We start from the raw sequence: 12,010 nt of genomic DNA, 5'->3' as shown, positions 1-12,010 counted from the left end.
GAACACTATACTTGCCATTGATTGAGAGCTTAATTCTACGTCTGACAGCGGAGAAAATCCTCCATTTATTTGAACCACATAGATTGATCCTGCAGGGTTTATCCAGACTCTGAGTCATGTTCATGTGTGTGTAAGGTAGTGCAACCTGTGTTATAGGTTTTCTGCCATACGCTGTAATTATCTAATAAGAAGAACTGCACTGGAGAATAATGAACGGTGAACAATAGTGGATATAGATTTCTAATGATTGCATATAATGATTGGGTAAGGTTGAAAATAACACTTAAATAAAATGTAGACGTAGATGCGTTTTCAAATAATTGTTCTATTGGTTGTAGTAATTGGGACAGTAGTGGTAGTATTGGCAATAATGTTAGCAAGTAGAAGTGCAGTAGCAGTACTTGGGACTGAAATGTTTTCGAGAGGGCCTTGTTGTTTAACTGCACAAATCAGTTCACCTCTTGTAGTTCCAACTAAGTCCGCTCTTTCTGGTCAGACTGTGTTAAAAGAAAGATCAGATTAAAGTCTTACAAGCCTCAAACAGACCAGTGCTTACAGGTATCATTACACCTCCAGGGAATGTTGATGACATCAGCTGCAAAGTATCAGTAGTAGTAATAAGCAGGACTGCAATTCCCAGTGCAGTAAATTGTGCCTTGGAATTACAAAACCACTGAAACACAAGGACAAAGTAGGTTTAAATCTGTCTAGTTTCTGTAGCTCTCTCAAACCCTTTGGCACATCACTAATATTCACATTCCTGATTTTTTTTTCCTTTTTTTTTTTCTGTCCACTAACAGAGTTTAAGAATAGCTGTTTTAAACTGTAAAGTGAAGACAGACAGTCATCTAAGGCAGTGGTTCTCAACCTTTTTAGCACTAGGGTCCTGTTTTATGTCAGTATTTCGTGGACCAAGGGCTGCAGCAATGCGGAATGGTTTAGTCCTGGTTTAGTCCTGTTTTATTCCTTGTTTCGTCCTGGTTTAGACCTGGGTTTAGACCTGGTTTAGTTCTGGTTTAGTTCTGGTTTAGTCCTGGTTCAGTCCTGGTTTATTCCTCATTTTAGTCCTGGTTTAGTTCTGGTTTAGTCCTGGTTCAGTCCTGGTTTAGTCCTGGTTTTATTCCTGGTTTAGTCCTGGTTTAGACCTGGTTTTATACCTGGTTTAGTCCTGGTTTAGTTCTGGTTTAGTCCTGGTTTAGTCCTGGTTCAGTCTTGGATTTATTCCTGGTTTAGTCCTGGTTTAGACCTGGTTTTAGACCTGGTTTAGTCCTGGTTTAGTTCTGGTTTAGTCCTGGTTTTAGACCTGGTTTAGAGATGTGAATGAGAGGGGGAGTTTGTGCTTTCACAGTACCGGTCCGCAGCCTGGGGGTTGGGGACCCCTCATCTAAGGACAGCCAATCATCCCAAAGTGTCATATATTGACTTAAATGGCTCTTTTTTACAACTTTGCAATGTATAAACTGTGTCTATTTTGTCACAAAGTTCTACATTTACAATACATTTTATGACAGGTCAGTCAATTTGAAGAAAGTATTTTTTTTTATGCATTGTAATTTTCACTCTTTTTGTCAGTACTATCAGTTTTGTGAGTTCCATCAGTGCTTGCAACTATACATCATAGCAATCTTGATATGTAGGAGGCAAACAAAAAGCCTTTACTTTGATCAAACCCGGTAGTAAACAGGACTATTTTGGTGCAGCACTCATGCTCCTGACAGAGTAAAAGCTGCTGATAATAATGAGAGAGAGAGCCAGCTGAGTGCTCTGTAGGCCCTTGTCCAAATGGTCCCAGTGTCCCCACCTTGACTGTACCATGACCACCATGCATCCATCTCCCCTCGCATTCACTGACAACACACAGCTCAGAAGTTATCCCACAAATACAATACAAGGACAGGCTCCCAGTGGTAAACCTCATGCATATGTTATGGGCAGTCGCGCAGGTGAAGATATACAGCCAGAGGTATTGTAGTGCACTATCCTCTGGGGCTTTAATTTTCCATCTCCTTGTGTGGCGGACGCACTGAGCCGTGGCGTGTCCTGGGGAAGCCTACAGTGAATCTCACCTGTCAGTGCAGAGAGGGCTCCTCATTGATCTGTGAGGAGCCTGCTAGCCCGATACCTTATTAGTAAGTCACTGCAACTACCGGCCACTGTTGCGCTATTGCAAGTTATGGACTCTGATCATTTCAGTCCAGATAACTTCATACAATAAGTTTGAGTTGTTTTTTTCTTCGATTTGTCAAGTGTGCTAAGTTGACTACTGTCATTTTTGGGCATTGTCAAATTGTTGAGTGATCACAGTTTTGATCTTGACTAATAATAGTGTTGATTAATAACAATGTCTTTGTTAAAAAGTGCTTAGACTGTTAATTAAAATGACTTTATAATTTTGTGCATTATTCATTGAGTCCCTGGTTGGTAGGTAGACCCACTTGCCCTGGAGTACACAATCAGAAATACTGAATCATATTGTTATCCCTTGTACAATTTCCTGATTTAAAGGTCTGATATTATGCAAAAAAATGACTCTGGTCTGGACTCTTTTAGTCATGTAGAATGTTGTTAGCTCCTCAAAAATGTATCTGGAGTTGTGTTTTGTTTCATTCACACATGTTTGAGTAACTCTTTATTATTAGTCTGTCTAAATCTGTAAAGCTTAAAATGCCATTTTGATGTTCTGAAGTGGTAGTTTTCAAGTAAACAGCTACCTTTAAGAGACTGGCAATTCTAGGGCTGAAATCATCCAAATGATTCTAGTGTAGGTGTATAATGTTTAAAAACACAGTGGGGCATTTTCTGTATTACCACATGACATCACAAGATGGAACAGTGTTTTCTGTTTGACAGAAGAGAGAGAGGGGGTTTGTGTGTTAAACGTGCTGAAACAACTTCAGTTTTTTTTTTTTTGTTTTTTTTTTTGATGAGGAAACATAATGTAGAAAAAAAATAAAATGCTTCCATGCAGATAGATAAGTTTAATGCCATACTGTGGAACCTTCCAGGCAAGGAACTAAAACTCAGTGGAGAAAGGCAGGTGTAATCTGAGCGGACAAAAAGTACCGTAGATAAATGCACATTAGAGCCCTTTCACAATACATTTTCAGGGATCTGACGCGGCCATTCATTTGAGAAGTGTAAGGCAGGGGCAGAGCGTATTTCACATCACATTTGGGACAGAATCCTCGAGCTCGGTGCAGTAATAGATAGTTGTCTGCAGTTAATTTTGTATTCCACTTGTGTTTAATGCTGCTGCCTCTGACCACAGTGCACAGTGTACTGCACAGTGGAGCCACAGCGCAGTTAAAAAGCCACCAATAAAATCCCATTGTTCTCTTATTTAACAATGATTTTGGCCTCATAATTGTGTTGTAGCACACGTGTGTATCCCACATTTGCAACTCATTAAATTTGAACTTTTGACTTCCGATTTTACACAGCTCTTGAGACAGCAGAGAAATCAAGTTAATATGCAATAATGGCACCTATTTATCTCAGCTTTTATAACACCTCATAAAAAAGTTATTGTTAGCTGCACCCTTGTTCGAATCACGTTACCATGTTTACCGAAAGCAATCATTTTTTTATGATGAAGATTAGTAATGAAACCCACAGCACATGCTAACCTTTTAAAGTTATTAGTTCATGTTAAAGACATCTAAAGAACTGTTATTGAACACCAATACAAGCAATATATATGCATATGAGAGTGAAATGTAATGAAAAGAGATAGCTACTAGCGCAGTCCCACCTTTCATCTACCTGCACGCATTGACTACAAAGCCTTAAGGTTTTGAAAGGGGGGCGTTGACGCACTGAGACCGTAGATTTAAAAGGCTTGTTCAGTTAATCATTCAGTCCCTCAGTCTTCTATCTCTGGTGGCCTCCAAATCTACAGCCTTTTCTAAAAATCGCACAGGTAACGCTAAGGATTTTATTAATGCATTCAGTCAAAGCTGTCCTTCTGTGCACCTTAATCTACCTTTAATACTCGTGTTTAAATTATATGGATCAAAGAGGTGGGTGGATCTAATGCATTTTTTATGATGTGCTCAAATTGTGATGGAGCGCCTTCATTTTTTGGCTCTTGGTGTAACAGTAGTACAGTATATTTGAAATAAAGTTGGTTGTCAAAATACTGTATAAAGTACAACTCAATATATTGATAATGTAGCATCATGGAAAGTCAGTGGTTTAAAGATAGAAAGATTGATTTTATTGATCCCATGGAAATTCAAAGTTCTGCAGCAGCACCATAGCAACAAACGTAGCAACATAGAAAAGATATTTAAAGTTAGCAGCATTAATAAGATTTGACTCTTGTGTCAACAGGAAATGCAAAAGAGGACCAAAACAATTAACTCCATTCACAGGGGAGAGATAAAAAAAAAAGTAAATGATTTAAAGAGGTCATGAACTTTTTCTGATGGAGGGTAGGCCATCTGCTCATCTTTATGGAGATATAACTGCTTTGTCTATAGTGTTCCACAATATGGCATTACAGTTATATATCTCTATAGAGACAAGCAGCTGTGCAACTGTGTCCAAATATTTTCCTTTTGAATGAATGCATGGTGTCTGTATTCAAGTTTATTATTATTACTATTGCAAGATACATATTTTCAATTATAGTTTGCTCTCTCCAAATGCTTCTGGCCTCCTCACTGTAACCAAACTCACCTTACATCAGTTTTATATACAGAATGATGAAGTAATATAAGCATGCAGGCTATATTCAGTGCTGTCAAACTCAAACTCGGCTTCCTTGCATATCAAAATACCAGACCCATACCACCAAGCCCCATTCACCCTCTGAGTAAATCTCTTTCCATAATAACATTGCTGAACTTTTGCCCTCTTGTTTCCTCCATATCTTCTCAGTGTGGCACCATCGACTCTGGCACCTACGTGAACCTGACGGAGAGGAACCTGCAGGACGCTCAGAAGTTCTTACTAATGCATGAGGTGGTCCAGCCCGTGGTCCCCGTGCCCTACTTTATGGAAGACAACGTGCGCTTCACTCATGTAGCTGTGGATGTAGTACAAGGCAAAGACACGCTGTTTCACATCATCTACTTAGCCACAGGTGGGTGCATCCGTATATGGACACTGCTAATCTAGCTCTATTTAGCACTATGGTACTTTCCTCCATGATGATGTTACTGCTATGGCTGGAATGTTCCACAGTATAGCATTACACGTGTCTATATCTATCTTGGGCAAAAGTAGCTCAGTTGATCGAGTGTATGATCACTGATCCGAAGGTTGGAGGTTCACATCCAGCTCTCAACATAAATATGATTGGTAGAGGTTTACACATTCACGGTGCAATTCCACAGATGAATGCTGTCATTGTGGCCTTGAGCAAGAGACTTTACAGACTTTGCCTCTAGTCTATGGATTTGTGTATGAATGGGTGAGAGGTTGTATGTAAAGTGCAAGGTGGAAAAAGTGAATTAGAAAAATGAGACCATCCATCCATTTTCTTCCACTTATCCGGGGGCCTGGTCGTGGGGGCAGCAGTCTAAGCAGAGACTCCCAGACATGTTCCAACTGCAACTTCAGAGGCTGTCAGCTGCCTCAGGAGTCCCACAAGCCAACAAGGCCTGATAGGACTCCTTTTTCAGCCTGACGGCATCCCTTACTTCCAGTGTCCACTTCCAGATTCAGGGATTGCTGCCGGGACAGGCAGCACAGACCTTACAACCATAGCTAAGAGCGGCAGCATCTACAGTCAAGGCTGAGAATTTAGCCCATTCTGACTGTATGTCCCCAACCTCACTGGAGATCTGGGAGAAACTCTCCTGGAGGTGTGACTTGAAGTTTGCCGTGACAGAGGGCTCTGCCAGATGTTCCCAACAGACCCTAACGATACACTTGGGTCTGCCAGGTCTTTCCGGCTTCCTCGTCCTCCAGCGGTCCCAGCCCACAACCAGGGGGTGATTGGTTGACAGCTCTGCCCCTCTCTTCACCAAAGGTTAGATGACTCGCCAACAAAGTCAATCATCAACCTCTGGCCTAGGGTGTCCTAATGCCATGCACACTAATGGACACCCTTATGCTCGAACATGATGTTTGTTATGGACAAACTGTGACAAGCACATTCCATGTCCCCAGAGCCAATTTCCAGGTCCAGAGATCCAGTTTTCGAGATCCAAATCTCTCTGCACTGGCCCCTTATGGATCCTCCTTCAGGTGGTGTTTCTACAGCAGGACAACCCTACGTCACTCCATCGGGCTGTACTGTGGGGCAGTAACGGCAGTCCGGTCGACGTAACTGACCTTGCTGTGTTACTCATGATAATGGCTTAACCCGTCCCCCAGGGTTTGTCTTGAGTGATCCTACCAGCAGCATGAAGCCCCCCACAACATAGCTCCAGGTATCATTCAGGGACTCAAACCCCTCCACATTAAGGTGCAGTTTAAGGAGGGGAAAAAAAACATTTATTTCCAAGTAAATAAGCAGATGGCGTTATCGGGTCAAGTTACAGGTCAGATCTTTGGAGAGGCGACCCTGCTCACCATGAGAATACATTTCTTCAGTGTGTTTATTTAGCAGTAAAAACACCTGTAATTGAAAGTGCAAGATCGATAAATAAAATACCATTTGGGAACATTCTAGGCACTAAAGTCTCCATGGAGGCCCATGCACCAGAAAAGTTGTTTTTCTTTTTTCTTTCTTTTATTTATCCAATGCTAAGTGCTGCAGTTTTGATTAAAAAAGGTATTATGGTAAATCAACTTTTTTTTTTTTTTTCCACGTTGTTCCCTCATCAAGAGCATGCCTGTAGTGATTTTCTAAATCGCTGGTGCATGTTTGAGTGATCCTGCAGTCTCTCACAGGCACTATTCGAACCCTCCTCTTGGTTAGGTATACGACGCCACACTTCTTGTCTAAGACTCAGTCCAGAAGACTATGTAACCAGAAAGCTGTTGTTTTTGGCAAATATAGCATTTCCAAACCAACAGAAGGTAGCATAATGATCAAAATATGTTATATGTTAGCAATTAATGCCCCATAGAAGTAAAATATACCTTCTTTAATAATGCTAACAATTCCTTAGTGTTATAGTGCTTTCACGTTTAACTCAAGTGGCCTTATAATTCCATACATTATTCATTCAATCTTATATTCATTGTAGGTTGGTAATAGAGATTGGACATGGTGAAAGCTGTTTCACATCACAAACTTGGCCATAGGTGGGTGTGTGTGTCTCCCCAGAGCAAAGAGAGAAAAAGACAGCAGTTACAGAGGAGGCATCAAAGCTTTTTCTCCCGACTGGAGTGTGAGCCTGCTTATCTACATCTGTCCCCCACATGCACTGTTATAATACATACAAATGCCAACATGCATACCACATATCACTTACTCTCTCAAGTACTGGTTGTAAACACGCAAAGAGCCACGGTCACGTGTCAGACACAGACAGCTGGGTTATTTATGCTCAGGTCAGACATGAAAAGTAACTAGATACTTGCAGTCTTTTCTTTACTTAGTGTTACCTCGTACAGTACAGAGGCATATGTGTGTCTGTAAATTGAGTTTCTGTGTTGCCTTGCTACAGAGACATATGGAACTCTGTCATTTTTTTTTCCTATGGACTGTGTAGTTGCTTTACTAACAGTACGCACCTGCACTGTTTATGGTGTTTGGTATGGCAAGGTAATCAGTTGAATAGTAAATGTGTATTAGTAGCAATATGTGACAGATATATAATTGTTACAAAGGTACTAGTATATGTAGTGGAAGTATTTGAGTTTGTTGTCGTTGTACTTTGTTCTCTGCATTTGCATCCTTCCATGGTGCTGGGGCAACCTGTCTGTACTGCAAACTGCAAAAAATGAAATACCCAGGTGGCCAAAAAGTTGAACCCAGAACCTTTTTAGTGCCAGCCACTCAGCCACCACATGTTTTGATCACTGTACAGTTCATGGCAGCAGCTCAGTTGGTAGAGGCTTCGTCCTCTGATCCACCCTTCACATAAACATCATTGGTAGAGCGGTCAGATCCACTGACCCACAGCTGTGATTCCAGCTCCCACAAATGAATACTGTCATTGTGTCCTTGGGCAAGACACTTAACCCACATCCGCCCAGCATACACTGATGTGTGAATGTGTGAGTGAGTGGTTCCTTGATGTAAAACGCTTTGTGTGCCTAGAAGGTGGAAAAGCGCTATATAAAAATGTGACCATTTACCGCTTGGTTTGATACAAGTTCAGCACTACAAGTATTAGTACAATTGCCTTAATAGTTAAGTCGTTTTACTCCTAATTGAGAAACATCAGCATACCTTTACTGTAGATTATCCTCCTCCACCTCTCCCGCAGCCTCACAGATTGTTAACTGCACTGGCCCTCCTTCCTATCACTTGTTCTTTTGATCACTAAAGTGTGACAACAAAGTGCCGGGGAAGGCCGTAGACACTAGACAAGAGCTCTGATGTAACACACTATATAGGACTTATGTATGCGGATGACCCACTTCACTAATGTACCATGCAACTACTGGGAAATGTCAACATCATCTTCCCTTGTATCTGCTGCTGTTATTTTAGGATCTCTCTCTGAGACAAAGGCGTTGTGGTTCAGCTGTGCTCTGCGTGGCATTTTCTGTTTAAAAACCTTTCATTGTTTGCATGGGGCTGTGATCAATGCGACGCTAGAATGAAGCTGCCCACATACGGCGCTCCCCAGACACAGAGAGAACGCTAATGAAAAGATCAGATGCTGTGCCAAGACTGTGCCCCGAGTGGACTCACTGTACCTAATCACATGTATTATTAACACTTACGCACATCCAGATCGTTGCGGCTGCTGTAGAGAAATGGATATCTTAATAGAAACTAAAAATGACAGAAATTTTGCACAGGTTGCTGACATTTTAACATTTTGAATTGGGATAACTCCATGTTTTCTTTTCTTGGCACTATAATATTTTATAGGGCTTTTAAGGGCAGCTTAAACTTTTTTGAGCTTTTAATCATGTTTTAATTTCCTCATCAAAAACATACTGAGGGCTTAGTTATTTCTGCATACATTTACTGGGGACATATTGTGTAAAAACAACTTTTATAACCTCATCATGTGTTCCCTCATCATTAGTGTACTCAAAGTTGTATTTCAATTGATCCATGCATGTTTGAGTCATCCTGAATTGTCCTGCATTTGACACTTGAGTTTTTGTTTTCACCGACCTCCTATCTCCGCCCACTTCACTGTACTTGCTTTCACGTGTCCAAATGTCCACATTATTCTCTACTCAGGGCACTATCTAGGAAGTCACGCCATTTTTAGGGGTGTCCAAATGTCCATTTAGCGAAAAAGCACCAGTGCACTCAAAATTTCATACAGTGCAACTTGAAAAGTAGTGGGCCTCGGTGGTCACATAGATAGAAGAGCTGGTTTATGGCACTGTTGATCCCAGATTCTGAATAAAACACTAAATAAACACTAAATAAACCGTTATGGTGTTAGCTGTGCTCGTGTTAGCCACTTGCCTTACCTGCAGCTGTTTGATTGATAATTTCCACATAATCAATATCCAGCAAATAATCCAGTGTGACAAAAACTTGTATATTTTTTATTAGTCGAGTTAACACTTGTGTCAGTCTGATCTGATCATTATGTATGAAGAAATCAAGTTTTATGTTTTACATTTAGCTGACTTTTTTCATCTAGACGCAAGAGTCACGTGACCCGAATGTAGTGAGCTGCGTGTCCAAATCTCTCTTTGAACGAGTGCACTATATAATGCGCTAATGTGTGCGGGCCTATATTGTGAAAGAGGGGTTAGGGACAAGGGTGGACATTCGGACACTGCCAAAGTCAATTTTATTAAGCTCATCCATGTTTTAATAGTCCAGTCCCAGACACAGGCTGTGAGCTAGTCTTCAAATGCCTTTATTCAGCAGTTTAGTATTTGCACCAGTAGTTGCCATTGTTTAAAACTTTATACAAAAGTCTTCCAATTTCCCTGCAGCGCCCTCTACTGGCATTTATTACAGACACCATGACAAGTATGGCCTGGAGGCATGAAATAATAGACATGCTTATTTCTTATACTGGAGGAAATACAAAGACTAAGATGTACAAAGTAGTTTAAAATTCATGAATAATGCATAGTATATAGAACCTTTAAGTATTGCAACCGAGGGGCTTTGAATTCAGAGCGAATTGTGTAACATTGGGTGAAATACAGCATCAGGCTTTGTGGATTAATGATCTAGCCCTTACCCCTAAACGAGAAGATTGCTGTTTCAAATACAGGTCTGGAGATACTAGCAAACATGAATGCATTACCAACTATTGCTTCTATTGATCTGTTGCAGCTGCAGTCATCAACATTCCTTGGGCTGTGAAGCTAACTGAAAGCACTAATCTGTTAGAAGCTCTGTTACTAAAATTAGACTTTAACCTGAGCTTTATTTTAACAATATTGTACCATAAAGATCTGGTTTGGTTAGAACTACAACAGGTGAGATGATTTGTGCTGGTAAACAAGTTGAAAATGAAACACCTAAACAAGAACATGAACACTTGTATTGATCACAGGCTCCAGAAAATGTGTTGTTTAAATCTAGTTTGTATTTATTCTCTTGTTTTCAGACAATTGTAAAACGCTTTTGTCTGTGTTTGTTATTGTGTGCATTGTGTCTCCATGGTAACTTCTGAACATTCCAGCAATAGAGATACATGTAGAACCCCCCAGCGTCGTGTCACAGCAAAGAATCAAAATGGTAGTGCGGTTGTTATCTAGTACAATGTAGAATGCGAAAAGTGGTTATTTTTGATGCAGATGAATTTGTAAAAAGGTAAAAGTCCATTGAACTTTTTAATGACTAATATGCGACACACAGGTTATATGTTACGTTATGTCTGCTTGTAAAATAAAACATGTCCCCATTAACCTCTGCTGAATCTTGACGCTCCCATGATGAACTATACTGAGTAGAGCAGATCAGCATTACCGTACTTCCCCGACCTTCTCGTTTGCAGCAAACTTTCAACTGCATTAGCAATTCACCCTTTTCCCCTGGCATTGCACGTCACCTAATTACTTTTTCAGCACCCGAGGGACACATGTGTAATGGATTATGTTTGTTTAAGCACTTCAGGAAGGAAAGCTGCACCTATAACCAATTCCCACGGGGGCCTCTGCCTTACATGGGGATTTAAAAATAAAAGGTCAAGGAGTATTCACAATGACATTTTTTTCAACACTTGGCTCTTTTAGAGGAGCTTTTTCTTGGAAGAAGAGGTTTTACTTGGACGAAAATATGTGTTAGAAAAGTAAAAGTAGGACATTAAATATATGTATTTAGTTGCCATGCCATTTTCTTTGTTTTATGGAGAGTCTTACATGATAATGAAATAAGTAAGCCTGTTTTTTTTTTCATTTAGATACACTGCAATAATGTTTCCACTTATTCTATACTTTTGTTAATCCTATATCTGGAATTTACTGTCTGTTTTTAGATTATGGAACAATACGGAAAGTGCTCTCTCCTCTGAACCAGTCGACGGGCAGCTGCCTGTTGGAGGAGATTGAGTTGTTCCCGCCCCGGAAGAGGCAGGTGATCCGGAGCCTGCTGATCCTGCACAGTCGCAGTGAGCTGTATGTGGGTGTACGCGACCAGGTCATCAAGATCCCACTCAAGAGATGCAGCTACCACAAGAATCGAGAGTGAGTACTTGGACTATAACATACACTTTAAGTAGGTGGCACTCATTTTGCCCACACTATTCACTGTATGAGACCAGTTAAGGTTATGGTACACTTAAATTGTCCCTGTAGGAAAATATGGCCTCTGTTTAGACCTTTTTCACAACGTCCGGAAGTGCCGTGATATAGGGTAAACATCACTTACGTCAATGCTTTTCTATGGCAAAATATCTGTGGAAATGTCTTGCATATTTTCCACCAGCTTCATAAATCTGCCCCCTCAAATCTTTATCCAACAAGGTCGACAAAGGACATATTCTGTCTATGAAGAATTTATCCACAACTA

General features: G+C 40.6%; 1 protein-coding gene across 1 annotated transcript in view; it reads left to right on the top strand.

The window, feature by feature from the left end:
• Positions 1 to 12,010, top strand: part of sema5a (sema domain, seven thrombospondin repeats (type 1 and type 1-like), transmembrane domain (TM) and short cytoplasmic domain, (semaphorin) 5A) — a 154,116-nt gene that overhangs the window by 59,755 nt on the left and 82,351 nt on the right. Inside the window, exons 9-10 of the mRNA XM_020925704.2 lie at positions 4,882 to 5,086; positions 11,478 to 11,685. Coding sequence (XP_020781363.1) covers positions 4,882 to 5,086; positions 11,478 to 11,685 — 413 coding nt within the window. The remainder of the gene's footprint in view (positions 1 to 4,881; positions 5,087 to 11,477; positions 11,686 to 12,010) is intronic.

The sequence above is a fragment of the Boleophthalmus pectinirostris genome, unplaced genomic scaffold (genome assembly GCF_026225935.1).
Source record: "Boleophthalmus pectinirostris isolate CB_2022bp ecotype Guang Dong unplaced genomic scaffold, ASM2622593v1 HiC_scaffold_15, whole genome shotgun sequence".
NCBI classification, from domain to species: domain Eukaryota; kingdom Metazoa; phylum Chordata; class Actinopteri; order Gobiiformes; family Gobiidae; genus Boleophthalmus; species Boleophthalmus pectinirostris.
The sequence above is the reverse complement of the archived record's forward strand: the minus strand, read 5'-3'. Positions and strand labels throughout refer to the sequence as shown.